Source organism: Tympanuchus pallidicinctus, unplaced genomic scaffold (genome assembly GCF_026119805.1).
Source record: "Tympanuchus pallidicinctus isolate F22 unplaced genomic scaffold, pur_lepc_1.0 scaffold15, whole genome shotgun sequence".
Taxonomy (NCBI): Eukaryota; Metazoa; Chordata; class Aves; order Galliformes; family Phasianidae; genus Tympanuchus; species Tympanuchus pallidicinctus.
In genome coordinates this window covers 34,956,660-34,975,502 of record NW_026294669.1, presented here as the reverse complement: position 1 = coordinate 34,975,502, position 18,843 = coordinate 34,956,660, and the positions used below count along the sequence as shown (strand labels likewise).

Sequence of the window (18,843 nt, the reverse complement as noted above, 5' to 3'; positions counted from 1 at the left end):
ACAGTGCTAAGGGCAAGGGAGGAGAACCAAGAGCAAACAGACATACCCATGTGGAGCTGATTCGCCATAAACACAGGGAAAGACACACCAGAAGATAGATGGGAGAGGCAGGCATTTGTCTTCGCAGGAGTTTGGATTTCCAGGACCAGAAAGGCTGCTTCCTCCACTCACAGAGCCCTGAAGCTGCTCTACAAACTTGTCCCGTTATCAGAATTGTAGGGCTGAACAGATTTTCAACAGGGCTGTTTTTACAGTTAAAATAAATTGACTCTATTGCATCAAGTCCAACAGTTCTCCAGCCCAGGGTTTGCTCCAGCAGCTCTGAGCACGCTGCTTCATGGTTGTGTCAGAAGATAACACCTTTTCCTTCACCAGTTGCTAGAGGTGTACAAGGAAAGTTGTAGGCTTAAAAGCTTTAAGGATGGGAAAAAAGAATTGTACATCAAGCCAGTCTGCAATGTTTCTTCTCTATAGAAAGATGGCTATTGAAAGACATGAAGCCTTGGAAATTACACATATTTATAGGCACTACCTAGTAGATACTTTTGCAGAAAAGGAGGTGTGTAGAGGAGCAAAGATTCTTTATCCAGGCAGCGGTGTGACATTTAAAGGAGAAGACAGCCTACTCCCCTCAGACAGGCAGAAAGCTGCTTTTATCCTAGTTTTCCTGTGGACAACAGAGAGGAACAGTTCACCACAGGCTTATGAAAGGAAGAAATGCTCACTGTGAAAGTCTCAATGAAAAGAAGTGTCTCCTCTAATTCGAAGATCACTGAACATCACTGAACCACAGCAATATAGAATGGTTTGTGTCGGAAGGAGCCCTTAAAGATCACCTGTGCGACCCCGAAGCCACAGGCAGGGAACTCTTCAACTAGACAAGGTTGTCCCAGACAACACAGTTTAGAACACTTGGAATGATAGGACATTCCCATCTTGGCTGGGCAACCTATTCCAGGGTCTCATCATCATCCTCATCACGAAAACTTCTGCATTCTCTCCAATATGAATCTACTTTCCAACTATTGTCCCTTGTCCTGCCCCATAGACCCTAGCAAAAAGTCTGTGCGTTGTTGTGGGTTTTTTTGTTTGTTTGTTTTTAAGTAGCTCTTCTTTACGTATCAGAAGACCACAGTGAGGTCTCCCCAGAGCCTTCTATTCTCTAGGCTGAACAACCCAACTGTTTCAGCTTTCCTTCATAGGAAAGGTGTTCCAGTTTTTCATATACCAGTACTGCCAACTGCTCTTGATCCACTCATCACCCCCTGTATGCTGATATTTGGAATTGCCCCAGGACCTTGCACTCGGTCCTGCTGAACTTCATGAAGTTCATGAAGTTCAACTGCTAGCTTGACCAGAAGGGCAACCCAGCTCTCTAAATATTGACAGCACTGCTCCTCCTGGTGTCATCTGCAAATTTGCTGAGGGTGCACTCAATCCCTATCCAAATTTGCTGAGGGTGCACTATCCCACATCATAAAAAAAGAGCATAAGAGAAGACCCAGAAAACTACAGAGATGTTAGCTTCAGCTCTGTTCCTGGAAAAGTAATGAAGAAAACTTTCCTGAGGGATATTGAAAGATGCTTAAAGCACAAAGCTGTTATCTGGCATAGTCAATATGAGAAAGTGCCTGGTAATGTGATCTCCTTCCACAACGAGGTCACCCACTTGGCAGTGAAGGGAAGGCAGTGGATGTAATCATTCTGGGTTTCAGCAAGGCCTTTGATACTGTCCTCCATGGCATCCACCTGGAAAAACTATCCAACTGTAATTTGAACAAATTTGTGCTGCACTGGGTGATAAAATTGACTCCATAGCAGCACTCCAAGGGTTGTAGTGAATGGCTGGTGACCAGCAGTGTTCCCCAGAGGTCGATTCTAGGGCCAGTTCTGCTCAACATCTTTATCAATGATCTGGATGTAGGACTGGAGAGGTACCTCAGCAAGATCGCTGATGATACTAAACTAGAACGTGCTGTTGACTCCCTCAGAAGCCTATTCCAGTGTTTGACCATCCCCATGATAAAAAAAAAAACAACAGTTCAAGTACCAGGAAAACACCTACTGAAGTAGAAATGCATTGCATAGTTCCCACACGGCCTCAAACAATTCCTTCTCTTGTAAGCTTGCTCTTTCCCCAACACACATCTTTCCTACATGCAATTTCCCCCTTTTCCCCTCAGACAACTTCTGTTCATCTCCTACAATTGCTTTCTCTAACCCCCATCTTTCAGTACAGGAACAAGGTAAGAAGAATGGACGGGCACGTAATTGTTGCTCCAACTTGTTTTGCCCATGTTCTGTCGTGTTTAGAATTTGTGTTTATAACAAACACAGTGGTGTTGTGGCTGTCAGTAAGCAGCGCTCACACAGACTCAAGGTTTTCTCTTTTTCTGACTCCCAAGAGTACATTTGGAGCATGTAAGAGATAAGGAGGGGATGCATCCAGGCCAACTGAGCTAAACTGACCCAAGGGATATACCATGCTGTGGAGCGTTGTGCTCAGTAGTACAGGGGGTAGGGGTATTGGTGGGGAAAGTTATCCCTGTTGGAGACTGGCTGGGCATCTGCCTGCTTGTGGGAGATAGAGAGTGATCATTCTGAAGAGGCTGCCCAGCATCTAAGCTCACATCAGCCCATGTTTAGTGGTGCTTCAGTGCTGCACGTGCTGGTTCCAAAGGGAAGAACCATAAGCTTCTTCACAATTTGCAGTAGTGCAGATACCTACTGTGTCTGTACTTCAGCTAATCTTTCCATTACAGGATCCTATTACCTAAACCCCCAAACCTTGGGGTCAAAGGGATATCAATGTACTTTCTAAATGGATTCTGTGCTGTTAATGGAGAGGAAAAAAAAGCACAGTGAAGCAACTTGACAGGTCATGTATCGGAAAGGTGATATAAAGCACATCATTAAAGCAGAGATTTAAAGCCAGCCACATCATTCTAGAAACCTAATTTTGCTATAGAGCTAAAAACTCAGGTTAGTCCTTCCAACTCCATCACAGAAGACTACCTGCACAGGGCTTCTACTCATTAAGTAAATTAAAAAAAAAAAAAAAAGATAAAACATCCCACTGTTGTCACAATCCTTACATAGCAAAGAAGAAGCCAAATGATGCCCACAAACTTGTTGTTCTGCAACACTACCATTACACCAAGCAGCTGGCTGCCAGGTCACAAACTCAGGCACACATATCCAGGGACAGAAGCCTAATTTGGGGGAAAAAAAACTATATTCACACTGAAAACTAAAAAAGTACAATGTTTTTAAATGGCCACAAGGAGGAGCGAGGGTAGAGCTGATACTACAACTGGAGTTGCAAAAGGAGCAGATTGCCTATGTTACAAACTCCACATCTGCACAAGGCACAAGCCTGAATTTGTTTCTGCAATAGAATCCTCAGCTGACAGAGCCCTAGTCATAGTGCATTAAAACAAAACACACACACACAAACCCCACCATTCAAAAGCATCTTCAATTAAGCAGCTTAGCCCTCAGAAGACCACCTATTGCTAAAACAGCAGTTTAGATCAGAGCAATCATAGATTTTACTGCTGACCTATGTGAGGAACAGAAAAGGCTGCCTGGCGTATTTTGTCTCTGCTTTTCAAAGTGATACTGGGAACTTTGCTTGAACGTGAATAGTCAGAAACCAGGACTTCGTGACCCAGTCAATATCTGCCTCTGAAAACATTTCCCGCTCTTACGAAGCTATTGCAGCAGCAAGCTTTCCAGGTAGCATCAGCATGGCGAAAAAAATCGATAAAGACACTGAGTGAAGAACAAGAAATACTAACCACAAAGTACTCGACCACAAAGACCATCATATTAAGGGCTACCAGGGCCCTGAACAGCCCTGAGCAGACCTACCAGGAGCATCCAGCTGCAGTCCCCCCCAGGGCTGCGGACCCATCCTTGGACCTTGCCTATAGCCTCAAGCCTTCCAAATCCCTAAGGGAATCCCATCGTACCATATCCACAGCCAGTGCAGCACCCTCCTCCTTTGCTGACATGCAAATACACTCACTGTCATCACCAAAATGCTCTCCTGAGAGCCATCTGCCAGTGTCATCGGAAGCAGCTTTGCTCATGGTTCATGCATGACTGTTTAACTTTGCCATGTGCAGACTCTGCCTTGCCTAATGGGCAGCCATGTGCTGTATCCAGAGTTCACTGCATGTACACCACCTGTGTCTGACATGACTTGCAGGTGCACTTTTCCCCCTGAAGCACAACATGAACCAGCTCACAGACCTCAACCAGCCCACAGGAGAAAGGCACAGCAGGAGGACCTCTGTATTTGTTATGCCAAAGCAGCTGCATCTGTGACAAGCATCACCTCAAGCACTTGTTAGATCACTGCCTGCCTTACAGACAAAAAAAAGTATTTAGAAAGAGGAACAGACTGAACATATATTTTGGCTTCTCTTGCCAGCTCTACAAAGTGTAAAGAGTTAGGCAATGCATATTTGGACAAATACTTGAGAGACTGTCCCAGCACAATCTGATGAAGCATTTAAACAGGAAAAGGAACTTTCCATTATCACTTCCTTATGAATTAAAATAAGAACACAAATTGGCTTGTTGAATTATTCTGCACAGTGTTATTCAAATTAAGTGCTTTGGCTAAAGTTCCAAAAGTCTTGCGTGCATTTCTCACTTCCACACACACAGACATTGTATTATAACAAAAAAATGTAATGCCTTTGGTGGATTAGTTTCCCACCATTGATAAGAGCTGTGTGTGTCCATGTTCATTGCAGGGAGTTGGACTAGATGATCAGGGATTCTGTGATAGCACTGTGTGCTGGGGAAGGTCACCGACTTGGCAGTCCTGAAGCGTAATTCAGTTGAACCCATAAGGCCCAAATCTGTTTTTTTCTGATTTGCCCAACACCTGACTTGGCTGAGAGTCAAATTAATTTGGGGACGAGCGCTAACTTACCAGCACAGTAACTGCAAAACCTTCTACTCTGCCACCTTCAGGCAAAACATGCGCTTGCAATGCAGCTTCGGAGAATTCACACGGGGCCCCTCGATTGCCTGCTGTTTTGACTTTGGCTTGCAGTGCCATTCCTCTACTGCCATCCCACCAGCATTCACCTCTGATGTCGCGGGCTGATATCATAAAAGAGGAGGCATTACTTTGGGAGCAGCCCCTCATATACACGACTGCCCTGCCTGGGGTTCTCTGTCATGCACAGCTCTGTTAGAACCTCCCTGAATTGGCTCTAGACATTATGATGAGATCCTGCAGGCAGGTGGCAATTGCTGGCTGAAGTTACTCGCTGCAATCCACGTCCCAGCAGAAATGCTAGCAGGTCTCACCTCCATAGAAAACAAGCAGAGCATTTCCACACTCACAGGTAATTAAGCAGCAGGGTTTTCTGTCCAGCAAACATGCGGTAAGCAATGCTACACGACCACTCAACTCCTAATAAACCCAAACAAGTGCTTCAATACATGAACCAGCAGAGGAGGGAACAGCTGACAAACACCACAGAACAGACGTTATGTCAGCAGAATAGCAGCCTTCCTCAGGGTAAGCAAAGCAGGAGAGGGAGACCAGCCATTTATTTCACTAAAGAGAGGAAATGCACAGTTTTGCCAAAGCATTTCAGCACAGATGCAGAGATGTCAGTGTCCTCTTTAACACCTCCTCCAGTGCCACAGAGAAACACTCGTGCTGATGTAGCAGCAGCAATGACAAACATACCCTCCAGGTGGGGAAAAGAGGCAATGCAACAGATGGAGAAGTGCCAAAGAGAGCAGCATTTTATTTTTTCTAGAAAACTCAGACTACAGCAAGATGTAATTTTGTCCATTCCGAGGCAGCTACAGCTCGAGCAATAAGAGCTCTGTGTCCATACAGAGCCAACATCAGATTCTTTTAACTCTCCCATCTCACTCTACAGGGAGCTAATAAGTAATGAAAATACCAGCGCTTAGGATGGTCACGTATGAGGCTCTGAACACAACTAAGTCCTTTCTGAGCCATTCAAGCTTGACATGGACACGTTCCAAAGCACAAAGAAGTAGTTTGACAACTGTCTCCCATCTCCCATCTACGTTTCTTAAATATAAGGGAATTTTCATGCATGTATGGCACTGATAACCAAAACTAGAAGGAAAAAAAATACATGCAAAGAAGCATAGTAGTAACCATGTCTTTGTTAGTGCTCTCCCTCTAAATCCAAAACTAAAAGCCTTCCCATCTGCTTCCATCTCTGAAGGGCCAAAGGGATTTATGTAGAGCTTTCTCCTTCCACGCAGCAAGGAGTTTTTCTGCTTTGTAATTTTTTATTCCCTTTGTCTGGGATTAGGGAATAAGAAAATGTAGGTCCATACAGCCATACCCTTTCCTTAGGAGTTGCTTAAAAATCCAGTAGTAACATGACATTAGTGGAGACCAAAATAGATGCCATCACACCCGTTTTCTTTGAAGCCCATGTTACAGCTGCTCACATCAGGAGCCTGACAGTCTGAGATGAAATGAAACCAGAGCTCAGAGCTGGAAGCTCACACCCAGTGTTAGGGGATACTTCAGGCACACAGAATACAGCGAGCTGACCCTGTGGAAACAGGCACAGCTGATTTCAGCCACCCAGCACCATATCACTTAATCTGGTCTCCTTGAGTCAGCATTCCTGGCCAGCCGTGGAGGAATTGGGCAGGTGTACATTTACCTTCTGCCAGACCACAGGAGTCTCCATCTCAAAGAGGGAGATTTAAGAAACACAGCATTTCCAATGCTAAAAATAAGGCTTGCTTTCCACAGAGGAAATCCTCCCCTGCATACCTGGTGGCAGAGCTCCTCCATCTGTCGGAGGAGCTTTGTGCAATCAGTGCTGAATGATGCAGTAAATACAAACCAAGTGCGCCGTGCTCAGGACTGAACTCACCGTAACTAACACTCACAGGGGTCTGCAATTATACACATGCCTTGGTACATAAAGAATAGCAAGCAGGGCATTCAGCATTATCACAGCTATGGTCTTCAAATGACAACAAGACGCTTTGTGGTTTCCATTCAAAACATCTTGGTTCCTGCTTTGTTGCAATGCCCAGCAACATAGATGTATGTGCCTCAATTCTAATTATGCTACTACTTTGCCCTAGGACATTTTAGCATTTCAATTAAAGTCGTATTTAATCCATACCTTAAATCTCGTTACAGATACGTAATGAAAAATGTACATTCTACTGTGGAACCTCATGCTAAGAAATCCTGGCAAGCACCACTGCAATGAGAATAAATTTCCTCCAGGACCTTGTCCAGGCAGTACTCTGCTACAGATCTCAGCCACAAAATGAAAACAGAGCCCACAGTGCTGAATGAGAAAATGTGTGCCATGGCTGTACAGAGAAAACAGAAGTGGCTGCTGTAGTGCCATAGCCAAGTAATCCTTGACACAGAGCAACAAGGACGCATTGAGACCTCGCTCTGGGATTGAAAGCTTTCACACCTACTAGGCTTTAAGGGATATGTACTAATCATAGAAGTGTAGAACCATGAAGGTTGGAAAACAACTCCATCCAGCCCAACTGCCAACCCATCATCATCATCACTAAGTATTAACCTAAGTGTTACAGGAGGAAGAAACACATCAATCAGAAATGATACAACCCAAACAGCTCGTGCAAAGATGCTGTGCAGTGATTGCTTTCTCCTTAACTCCCGGGTCTCTCACACACCACAAAAATTCAGGAGCACTTTGCTGGCACTCCCCTCAGCTCCCAACATTTCTGAGCTGCAAACCTTGGAAATTACACTGGCAAGGAGCAACCCGTATGGCTTGGGCCAATCTAAAACTGCAAGAAGTACAGTTCAGTAAGCTGGAGTCACAATGCAGCTGTAATACAGAGAAAAAGAAACTCAAAGGGGAAGTCATACAATGGCCTGGGTTGAAAAGGACAACAATGATTATCTGGTTCCAACCCCCTGCTGTGTGCAGGTTGCCAACCAGCAGCCCAGGCTGCCCAGAGCCACATCCAGCCTGGCCTTGAATGCCTGCAGGGATGGGGCATCCACAGCCTCCTTGGGCAACCTGTTCCAGTGCCTCACCACCCTCTGGGTGAAAAACTTCCTCCTCATATCCAATCTAAACCTCCCCTGTCTCAGTTTAAATCCTGGCTTTTGTTGTCTAGCAGTACTTGAAGAGCAAGGAATGTGTTTTCTCATGGGAAAAATAAAGATGCCACACAGAATCACCAAGGTTGGAAAAGACCTACAAGATCACTCAGTTCAACCCACCCACATCCAAACGTTTCTTGAGTTCCTCGACTTGATCCTAAAAAAGATTTGTAGCACAGATGTGTAGCAAGCAGCAATGGCATGCCATTTCAGACTGCAGACATAGAACTAAGCAAACGGAATGTGAATTTGAGCTTATTTTTGTGTGCTAACAGCAACCTCAAAACTGTCCTTCTGCGTGTCCTACAGGCTGACACTTCTGCGCAGGTCTGACACAGCAGGAGCAGTCCACCTCTTCCATGGGGAGGACAGTAATCCAGAAGCGTGCCACCAAATCTCATCAACATGCAAATTTAGTTACAATGAAGAGCTGAGACCTTAATTTGGCAGTTAGCAGCCTGCTGCATTTGCTTTGGTAGTTTTCCTGTTACTGTTTTGACTGTTGTCTGTGCTTCCACATAATTAGGAGCAGCATATTGTCTACTGAGTGCTTCTAATTTATGAGGCTGCTTTTTCATGCAAGTGGAAAAAATGTAAGCAGGCATTAGCAAGCAAGGCAAATCAACACAGTGCTGGCACGGGGTAAACTTCGCTTTCCGCTCTGAGCAAAGACCTGAAATGATGAGCAAAGACCTGAAAAGACGAGCAAAACACTTTGCCATTCAGCTGTGAAGCAGTAACCTCAAACTACACTTCGTGCCTTATCCATTTCTAATACATCATCTAGCAAAGGCCAACTTGCAGAGTCAGCATACAAGATGTGTTGAAAACATGCACACCCCACTCTCCACCAAAATATTCCAGGAAGCAAGAATTAACTGATATCAAGTTCAGCCAAACACCTACATGGAAGTATGTAATTTCTACAGTAAGTGAACTTGTTTAAATAAGATATTTCTTTGCACTGAAAGGTGAGTCCATTCCCCATGGCCAAAGACCATCACTGCACACCACTGAAGAATCTGGTCTCATTCACTTGACTCTCACCCATTAGAAATTTATGAACAGTGATAGGACTCCACCTAATCCTTCTCTTCTCCAGACTAAACAGTCCCAGGTCACTCAGTCTTTCTTCGTAAGAGAGAAGCTCCAAGCCCTTAATCACCTTTGTGAAACTCTGCTGGGCTTCTTCTAGGAAATCCCTGTCTTTTTTGAACTTGAAAGCCCAGAACTGAGCCCAGTGCTCCAGATATGGCCTCACCAGGGCAAAGCAGAGTGGGAGGATCACCTCTCTCAATCTGCTGGCCACCTTCTTTGTAATGTGCCTCAGGATGCCATTGGCCTTCCTGGCCACAACAGCACACTGATGGCTCATGGCCAACCCGTTATCCAGCAGAACTCCAGCTCCCTTGCTCTTGGATTTCCCTATTTCACTCCCTAACCTTACATAGGGCTGCCAGGGACCTGCTAGCTCCTCAGTAGTGCTGTTAACAGGTGCGTTTGCAGATGTGCCATGTGCAGGGATTGTGGGACTCCAGCCTGCAGCTTAGGGCACAGCCTCTTTAGAGTGTTCCTTGTCTCCCAGTTCATCTCCTGCTCTCACTGAACAAACCTTTCAACCTCGGTGAGCTTCAGGCAGAATTTCTTCAGTTTAAGATGCAGTTTAGTAGAACAGGCACTGCCTCACACCATCTCTAAACGAAACACTTCTGTTTGCTGCACAGAGTCACGCACGGACTAAAGCATCCATCTGAAAAATGCTAGGCTCTACTGTCAGCATCACCAAACATTTCCCCCACATGCTGGTGGGGCCAAAGTTCAGGACGGCTGCTGGAGGAACTCTTCCCAGGAAGCATTTTAGCACCTCAAGCAGAGAGCGTGGCTGCATTAGCACACCTTCATGGACGCCCTTTCAGGATGAACTGCTGAACTCTGCAGCTCAATCTGATCGATGTTGCCTGACAACCACTGTGGTGCCACACACAATTGAAATCCCCAGGACAGCGTTCCTTCAGGCTGGGGTCAGCTGCCAGACAAGCTGCCTGTCCAACAGGGATTTGCTGTAATATCTTGCCATCCCATTAATATGATGGTTGTGGAGCAAGAGGCACCAGTGCCAGGCTGGCTCTGATAGGCTAAGGACAAAGAAAGTGGATCTGACAGCAGACACCAGAAGAAGGGCTTTCCATCACTATAGTGAAATAAAGCTCACTTCAATTTGGTTTCTTTAACCCCCCCACCAAACCTTTTAATAAGTTCTTTACTATACAGCACCACAAACTAAGCTTAGGCAAAATTAAATCATGTTAAAGTGAAAGTAGCCACAAAACCGTCCTCCTTCTGTAACAGCAGCACCATTCAGTGTGCCCAGCACAGCTATGTCTATGGATAAAACATGCACTTCCTTAAGCTCCCTGTCTTTACACACTTAAAGCATGCGCTCACCCCTGGGAAAAAGATGACAGAACAAACAGCACGTGACAAACATTCCCCACGTCACCTAACATACTGCTGGACAGTGCTGGGATACTGCAGAAGCAAGCACAGGCCAGGAATGTGTGAAACAAACAGTTTTGCTTTTCATTTCCTTCCCACGCTGTGGAAAAGATGTTTTGATCTCCAGGACTCGAATGTTTCCCTGCAGCAAAAGGTGATGAGATCAGGCACTTTGCTGGCCAAGCAATTGTGATGACTCTCCCAAAGGGAACTATTCTGTCTTCAGCCACTGCATTCAGGCACTCAGCATGCATGACAGCAAATGTTCAACCAGGTAATTAGGAATCAATCTTTTAAATTACAGAGAAAACAACCTCCCTCCCCTGCCAAGCTAATAATCTTCCTTAGTCAAACATGCCTGAACTCTTATTTATGGCTTGAAAGTGCTGAGGGCACGGCTTTAGATACCACTCTTCAGGCTCTAAAGGGATGGTTTACTATTTTTCACCATTAAGTCTCTACATGTGCAAACAATTCCAGTGCAGATCTTAGGAGCCTGCTGTTTTAAGCCTTTCCTGTGCAGCCAAACAGATAAATGAAAGGGTCGCAGTGCCTTGGCTTATTGAAGCCGGACTGCAAGCCAGCTGACAACGCTGCTGTCAGCAGAGTCATCCAACTCATCAGACCTAAGACTGGAGGAAGCAAGCCCATTTCTGTAGAACACAGCAACATACAACAGACAGGCCTGAGTGAGGACTGAAGAAAGATAAAGGGAGGATTGCAACTTCAGGGAAACTGCCACTGCAGCTAGAGAGCAGCCCGGTACTTCCCACAGAACACAATATATTTGCATGGATGATCTTATCTCTTCTTTGGAAACGTGAGAAGTCAAGACCTCCTGTTTTAACATATTTCAAAAGTAAATGCAGTTTGTGGAAAATACATATTTAAGCCCAGTGCCAGGTGCATGTTCATGGAGATTGAAATTTTATCCGTAGCATTCTGTTATTCTTCCAGAGAGCATCCTCTACAGGGCAAAGCACATCACAAGGCAGTGGCCCCTCAGAAGCCCAGACCCCTCCAGGTGTATCTGCCCTTTGAGTCATATCCTCATTTCTAATTCATATCCTCATTTGCTACCTGGAACGTCATTGGCATCCTCCTACTAATGGGCTCGGTAGCTTAGACCCGATTTAAAAGAGCCTACATCTACAGAGCATTTGCACTTTCCTGGCATCACAAGGCTTCCTATGCCACTTACCTCACCGAGCTGGGCGTAGGATGATAATTGCAGAGGATGTTACTGGCAGAGAATGGTCTTTCAGTCCAATAAGGAGAAGTCTTAGGCTCTGAGCTATTCAACACTGCGTGAGTGGATCACAACTTCAGAGCCTGCTCTGAGGCAGCAAGTGAGCCCAGAATATTCTGGATTGATATCTGCTCACATACCATCACACTGTAATGACAGGCAGCCATTAGGAAAGCCTAAATTCTCTTTCACACGGTTGCCATTCTTTGCTTTCCTTCACTGAGTTGCTGATATTTTAGCCAGTCAACATTTTGGACGAAGCATATGCCACACATCTGCCTTAAGGAGTGAGTAGCTGCCACCTATATCAATGTGCTTACAGCTTGAATTGAGAACCTGCTTAAGAAGCATTGCCAGAGGCAACTTCTGAACATTCTTAAGATATTTTCTTCTCCACTGTGAGCCTTTAGGTCCAGAGTATTTGCCAACAGGAAAGATGCTTACTTCGTAAATGTCAAATCCTGAATTGAGGTCTTAGAAGAGAACTTACCCCCTTGTGCCTTCACCCAGACTGCCTCCAGTTCCCCTAGCAATATAACACTCCCATACAGGCTTTTCCTGCTTGCCTTATCCTCTGCCTTCTTTGGAAATCCAATTACATTTTTCCTCTATAAATCTTGCCAGGAACACCACACAAGAAAGCCACAATAAATCGGGATGAAAGTCCACTTGCATTTCTTTCTAATCCTCCATCTTACCCTTAGCCTTTTGGAGGACCCACTCAGCAGATGGGCAGACGTTTCATCAGATGCACACCAAACAGCACAGATTACCTAGTTGGCAGCAAGCTTGCAGTTCACCAAGACTGAACCATGATTTATTGATGGTGTAGCCTTCCAGCTGCTTAGGATTCACACTCCGAGGATGGCATTCGTGGAAGCATTTGCCCATGAGGCATCAAACCTATCGACTCTGAGTCCAGCTCACACAGCAATTACTCAGCAAAGTTGCTACATTAAAAGCAGTAAATCGCGCTTAGTCGTGCCACTAGAGAGTGTGCCAAAGCTGATTAAAAACCTTAATACAAACATCCTATTCAATGCGCCCTGGTTGAAACGAGGAATTGAACTCTGCTTCTCCTACTGTAGAGACGTACACAAGGCCAGATGGTTCATTCACATTTGAAGGAAAAGAAAACTCACAAACACCCACCTTAAATCGCATGTAATTAAGTCATAGAGGACACAGTAGTCCCCATTAACCTAGCACCTATTTTATTTTAAAGCCCCCAACCCTGGAGGCATTCAAGGCCAGGCTGGATGTGGCTCTGGGCAGCCTGGTCTGCTGGTTGGTGACCTGCACACAGCAGGGGTTGGAACTGGATGAGCACTGTGCTCCTTTTCAACCCAGGCCGTTCTAAGATTCTATGATCAGTCATACTGAACACTCCAGAGCTGCAGGCTGAAGGATCAAGCATCCAATGCATACCAGGGAAAGAAGGTTAGCAACTGGTTCTTTGTTGTTTTGTTGTTTTCTTTTTATCTCTGGAACTGAACAGCCAAAAAGCAGGTTAAACGTTTTAGTTTCTCCCTGGTTTGTGCATAGCAATATTGAGTATTGCTCACTTCCCCCAGTCTGCTTTATATTACCTATTAGTGAAAGTACAAACTGCTCAGCTTGGTCACCATTATTTATAACTACTGAAGCCCATAAAAGTGGATTTATGCTCGCCTGGGTCCAGAAGTCATACAGTATGGAGCCCCACTCGAAGCATGCCTGACACAGCACTTAGAATCTGATTTCGTACTGCTGCACTCCAAACAAGAGCTGAGCAGTGCTGTCACAATCCTTCTGAGCCAGCTGACCCTTAAGGGAAGTCAGTCTCCAGGTTCAGCACAGGGGAGGAAGACCCAGTGAGGAATTTCAGACCCACTGAGCCACAGAAGTACCTTTGTCTGACCTAGCCCAGACATCATTAAATACAAAAGCTGATCAAATAGCAGATGTAATATAAATCTCCAAGCAATTTTGCACAGAAAGACATGAGCTAAGGTTAGTCAGTGCCATTACCTCTGCGATCCCAGGCACAGTCTGCCTTGTTTGGCATTATAATAAGCATCCTAACCTCAAACTCCAAATATTCTCATCTCAACATTCATATGCTGATCTCATCGCAGCTCCTTCTTCAAAGCATGGCTCTCCCTCTAGGTTCTCATCTTAGCTATCCAACAAGCTATGTCTTTCCTCATGAGAAAACATAAACAAAATCCCCAAAGAACATTCAGACCATAAAAGTGAACTCACGACCACAAGTTTAAATGAAACAGCCATGTGGATTTAAAAAACAGAAGTACATCCCAACAGGGAAAGGTGACAGAGGTTAGAGCTATTTGCGTTGCCAAACGATGGGGACTCAGCTCTTCCTACTGAACTGATGATGCTCATTTAAAATGCACTGAAACCGAGGTGATTTGGAGACCACTCGGAAGGTCTGAGTGGCTTAATCCTTATTTGCAGCCTGCATTTAAATCAAATTCTCACATCCATTTGCCCAAATAACCTGTTTGAGCCAACCACACTAACTACATCGCGATGGCTGCTTTATAAAGCCACCAGTTGGCAGCCATTTGGGGTGCAGTACAGTGGAACAGCTTCTCCTGTTGGGTTTATATGGCTCATTGTAGAGTTCTGGCATCTAGCCCTAATGGCATAAAGGCCTGTTCAGAGCACACTGATGGTTATGCATCAACCCCTGGTCCAGCATCAGGAAGAGAGTGCTGTACAATCTGATTAAAGCACAGCTACTTCTATTTACAAACACTATACATAAGAACACAAGTACAGTAGATTTGTTTTCATTTTTTATACCACTCTTCTAGATAGACAACTCAAGGATAATGCTTTTCGTTAAAGGATCTGTTTTGAACTCATCTTTCCTATTCTCAGGTAAAGAAAAAAAATATTTCCAGAAGTCTAACTGAGCTGCATTAACCTCAGATTTCAGACTGGTCCAGGACACTTGAGAGAACCAGGCCTCCCATGTTCTTTCTTTGCTGCCAGATTCTACATGGAGTCTTACTCTCCCCAGTTATTTCACTGCAAGGCAACTACCCTCACGGTTTCCAAAAGTTAAGTATTTAAGTTATGCCAACACAGATCATATGAAATCACTAGCAACATTCTAGAAGCCTATTACAGGAACTTTTGGATACTGAGAAAGCAACCTCAGCCAGGTAAGGTACCTTGCCACTGTGGAGATAAAACTGCCTATCACCTATCATACAGAAGACAGCACCTAAGGGTAATTTCACAAGTCAAGAACGTGCTTTGAGATCCTAAATTCTACAGTAAATTCTATACTTCATAGTATAAACTACAAGAGTCAGAAACTGCAACTTGCAATTCTGCAAGAGGAGTAAAAGACTTCAGTATTATAGGCTCATTCCAACATCCACAAATATTTGCAAACTACATGGGGAATCTATTGAAATAATCTGCATGTGTGAGTCTGAGAAAGCCTGATACTTGTTTGGGAGGGGTGGGATCATGAAGAACAGCAGGATACAAGGATCAAAACAAGCACGAAAGGGCAAGTGCAAAGCCAACAGCTGTTTCTTTCCTGCTCCTCTCAACTCTATTTTTATTTCTGTGACAGATGATTGAGCTCATACTGTAAACAGAAGATTAAGACTGTTAGCAAGGAGCAGCATAGACTGCAGCCTCACTTCAAGACAGCTGACCAGAACAGTCAAGTTCCTGCAATCACAATAGCATTAGCGACCATCTCTGAAGGCATAAGATTTCATGGCATAGTATTTACTACTGCAAATATGTTGTGGGAGGGATGCTATTTAAGCCAAGTGTTCAGTTTCTAAAAGGGAACAGACAAATGATTATTTGGAAAATGCTATTTACCCCCCACCTTCCTACCCATTTCATCTCTCTGTGAAAACCTCCTTTTTCATCAACTTGAGCCCACCACTAAGACTTCTTGACACTGCAGCTGAATGGATCATCTCATGTTAAATAGCTGTTATTTTCTGCTACTCCTACACAAGCTGACATAATTGCAGCACAGAAAACAGTCATTAGGGAAGCCATGACTGTCCCAGCATTGGCAAAACATCCGCTCTACAGAAATAGAGATGACTGTAGAAGAGACAATCATTTCTCAGATAGAAGTACATAGAGGCATAGCATGAGGTGTTTGTGCCTGGGGGGGCTCAAAGTGGTCCTTCCTAGCAGGAAAGAATTTAAGAAACTGTTTCCATACCTTCTGACCAAGGACACGAAAAACATCCCTACCAGGATGCTACATTAATACTAAGATCAGATAGGTTGACATGGCAAGATTTTGGTGGCAAGGGAGATGCGGGGGAGATATCAGGATCAGAGGAGACATGCAGACCAAAGCATGATGGTAAGTGGTGAGGGATCTCCCTGTTTTTACCTTGACCACCAAGCTTTTCCATCTTGTTTCCTCCACATGTCCTGCTGGGGGGGAGTGAGACAGCAGGTTGGTGGCTCCTGGCAGCCAGCAGTGGTTAATGCTCCCCAAGGGAAAACAACACTCTAGTCAGAAACAGAGAAGGCAAACATTTTAGAAGATGAATGGCTTGAAAGAAAGCAGTTTTCCCCAGGGAAGAAGGATCGCTAAAGGATTTTAAGGTTTGCTCTATTTTTAAGGATTGCCTTAATAATAAGGCACCAAATAAACAGAAGCTCAGATGGTTTTATTCTGTACTCTGCCCAGGAGGAAAGTCATGATATTGTGTACATGTAATCATAGAATGGCTTAGGTTAGAAAATACCTTAAACATCATCTAGGTGCAACTCGTTGCCATGGGCAGGGTTGCCACGCACCAGATTAAGCTGCTCAGGGCCCAATCCTGGATGTAGTACTGCAGATGGGACCTCACAAGAGCAGAGTAGAGGACAATCTTCTCCCACTCTCTGCTGTCACCCCCTCTGTAGATGCTGTTGGCCTTCTGGGCTGCAAGAGCACACACTGCTGGCTATGTCCAGCTTACTGTCCACCAGAACCCCTAAATCCTTGTCTGCAGGGCTCTCAAGGAGTTCTCCCACTCAGTGCATATATCTGGGATTGCCCCGAATCAAGTGCAATAACTTGCTCATCCAGACCCTGAATGATGTCCTTCCTTTAGTTGTACCAGCTGCACCACTCAGCTAGATGTCATCTAACAAACTTGCTGAAGGTGCACTCAATCCCACTGCTTAGGTCATTGCTAAGATATTGAAATGCATCAATCCTAAGATGGAGCCCCAAGGGACACCATTCGTAACCTGCCTCCACCTGGACATAGAGCCATTGACAACAACCCTTTGGCTGCGACCATCCAACCAACTCTTTATTCACCTAACAGTCCAGCCTTCAAACCCATCTTTTTCCCATTAATAGAAGTCAAAAGCCTTGCACAAATCCAGGCAGAGAACATCTCCCCTGCCCAGCCTATGTAGGCTGATGCTGTTACAGCATCGTAGAAGGCACCAGATTGGCCAGGCACAATCTGCTCTCTGTGAAGCTGTGCAGACTGTCTCACCTCCTCATCTCACATGTGCACTGACATCTCTTCCAGGAGGATCTGCGCCATGATCTTCCCAAGCAAAGAATTCATTGAGTATCTCAGTCTTCTCCATGTCTGTAGAAGCGTTTTCTCCCTTCTCATCAGAGGGAATACATTTCCCTGTCTCTTCTCAACATACCCATAGAATATTTTCTTGTTATTTTCCACATAACTCACCAAGTTCAGTTCCATTTGCACTCTGGCTTTCCTGCATCCATCTCTGTACATACAGACAGCATCCCTGTATTCTTACCAGGCACCACATCCCTGCATCCACTGCCTCTACATTTTCTTCTTATCCCCCAGTTTGACCAGCAGGTCTTTGTTCAGCCTTGCTGGTTTCCCAGCAAGGGAAGCCTCTTCTATGTGATTTCTTTGGTGGAAGATGGAGAGTTGCTGTGCTCTCAGAAGCATGTCCTTTAAAGAACTGCCAGCTCAATTCTGTTCCTGTGTCCCTAAGGACAGTTTCCCAAGAGATCTAAGACTAAAAGATATTAATTAACCAATCTTTGCAGTCTTATGAGAGATGAAATTGGTACAGAGAAGATGCAAGACAGACAGTAGCTGGCCTTACAGGAGTAAGAGGCAGGAAAATAGTGACTGCTGCCAAGGATCCCTTGCTATATTCTGCCCAGCTCCAAACAGGCACACAGCTGTGTGCAGCCAGCAAGACAATGAACGTCTGACTTGCATCTGCCTGGTGCCTGAACTGTGACTAGAACAGTATAAAAACAGCAGTGCAACCACACAGAAGCTTGTAATGATATTATGACATTAATGATATTAGCTGCATGTTTGCAGAAAAGCAACTGACGCAGCTGTCTGGCCCAGTGTCAGCAAAGCCATTGCCCTTGCTGTGCAGCATCACAAAACAATCACACGTGTTTGTGACAAGCTCTTTGTCCTCTTCACAGCCAGTTTCATTCCGTCTGCATAGCACTGAGCCAAAGCCACATACAGATGTTTAAATTCATGATAAAAATGCACTTTCTGCATGGCTCAGTCCTACTCAGTTTCATCATCTTTGGCTCTGCACAGCTCAGAAGCAGATGAGGTTGTTGTGTCCAGACACTTCAGTTTGGCTAAATTCAGGAATATATGGCAAGAGTAGCATTTTTTCATTAGCACAAAGACATAACTAGAGATTTATTTTTCCTAGAACATCTTCATTTACACAAGATGTGCCAACAGAAATCTGGAAGGATGAAAATAAGACAGTACAGTTCTAAATTCCAGGAACTGTGCCTCCCAGAAAGCCCTTCCAAGGTAATTCACTATCAGTCATCACATAGTAGTTGCTGCAAAAGGTCTTGGCAAATCCCCATCTCTCTCTTTGCAACTTATTTCTTCAGCCATGGATCTCTGGGACTCAGAGAGGACAGGACAGCAAGAGCTAGCACTGTTATTTCAATGAGCAGCACTTAGACACACTACAG

The 18,843-nt window shown here is 44.8% G+C and overlaps 1 protein-coding gene across 2 annotated transcripts in view; it reads right to left on the bottom strand.

Annotated features, from left to right (window-relative positions):
- TRPM8 (transient receptor potential cation channel subfamily M member 8) overlaps positions 1 to 18,843 on the bottom strand; it is a 92,173-nt gene that overhangs the window by 49,280 nt on the left and 24,050 nt on the right. For both annotated transcript variants that reach the window (XM_052675656.1, XM_052675657.1), the window contains exon 2: positions 16,273 to 16,394. In XM_052675656.1, the coding sequence (XP_052531616.1) occupies positions 16,273 to 16,394 (122 nt within the window). The remainder of the gene's footprint in view (positions 1 to 16,272; positions 16,395 to 18,843) is intronic.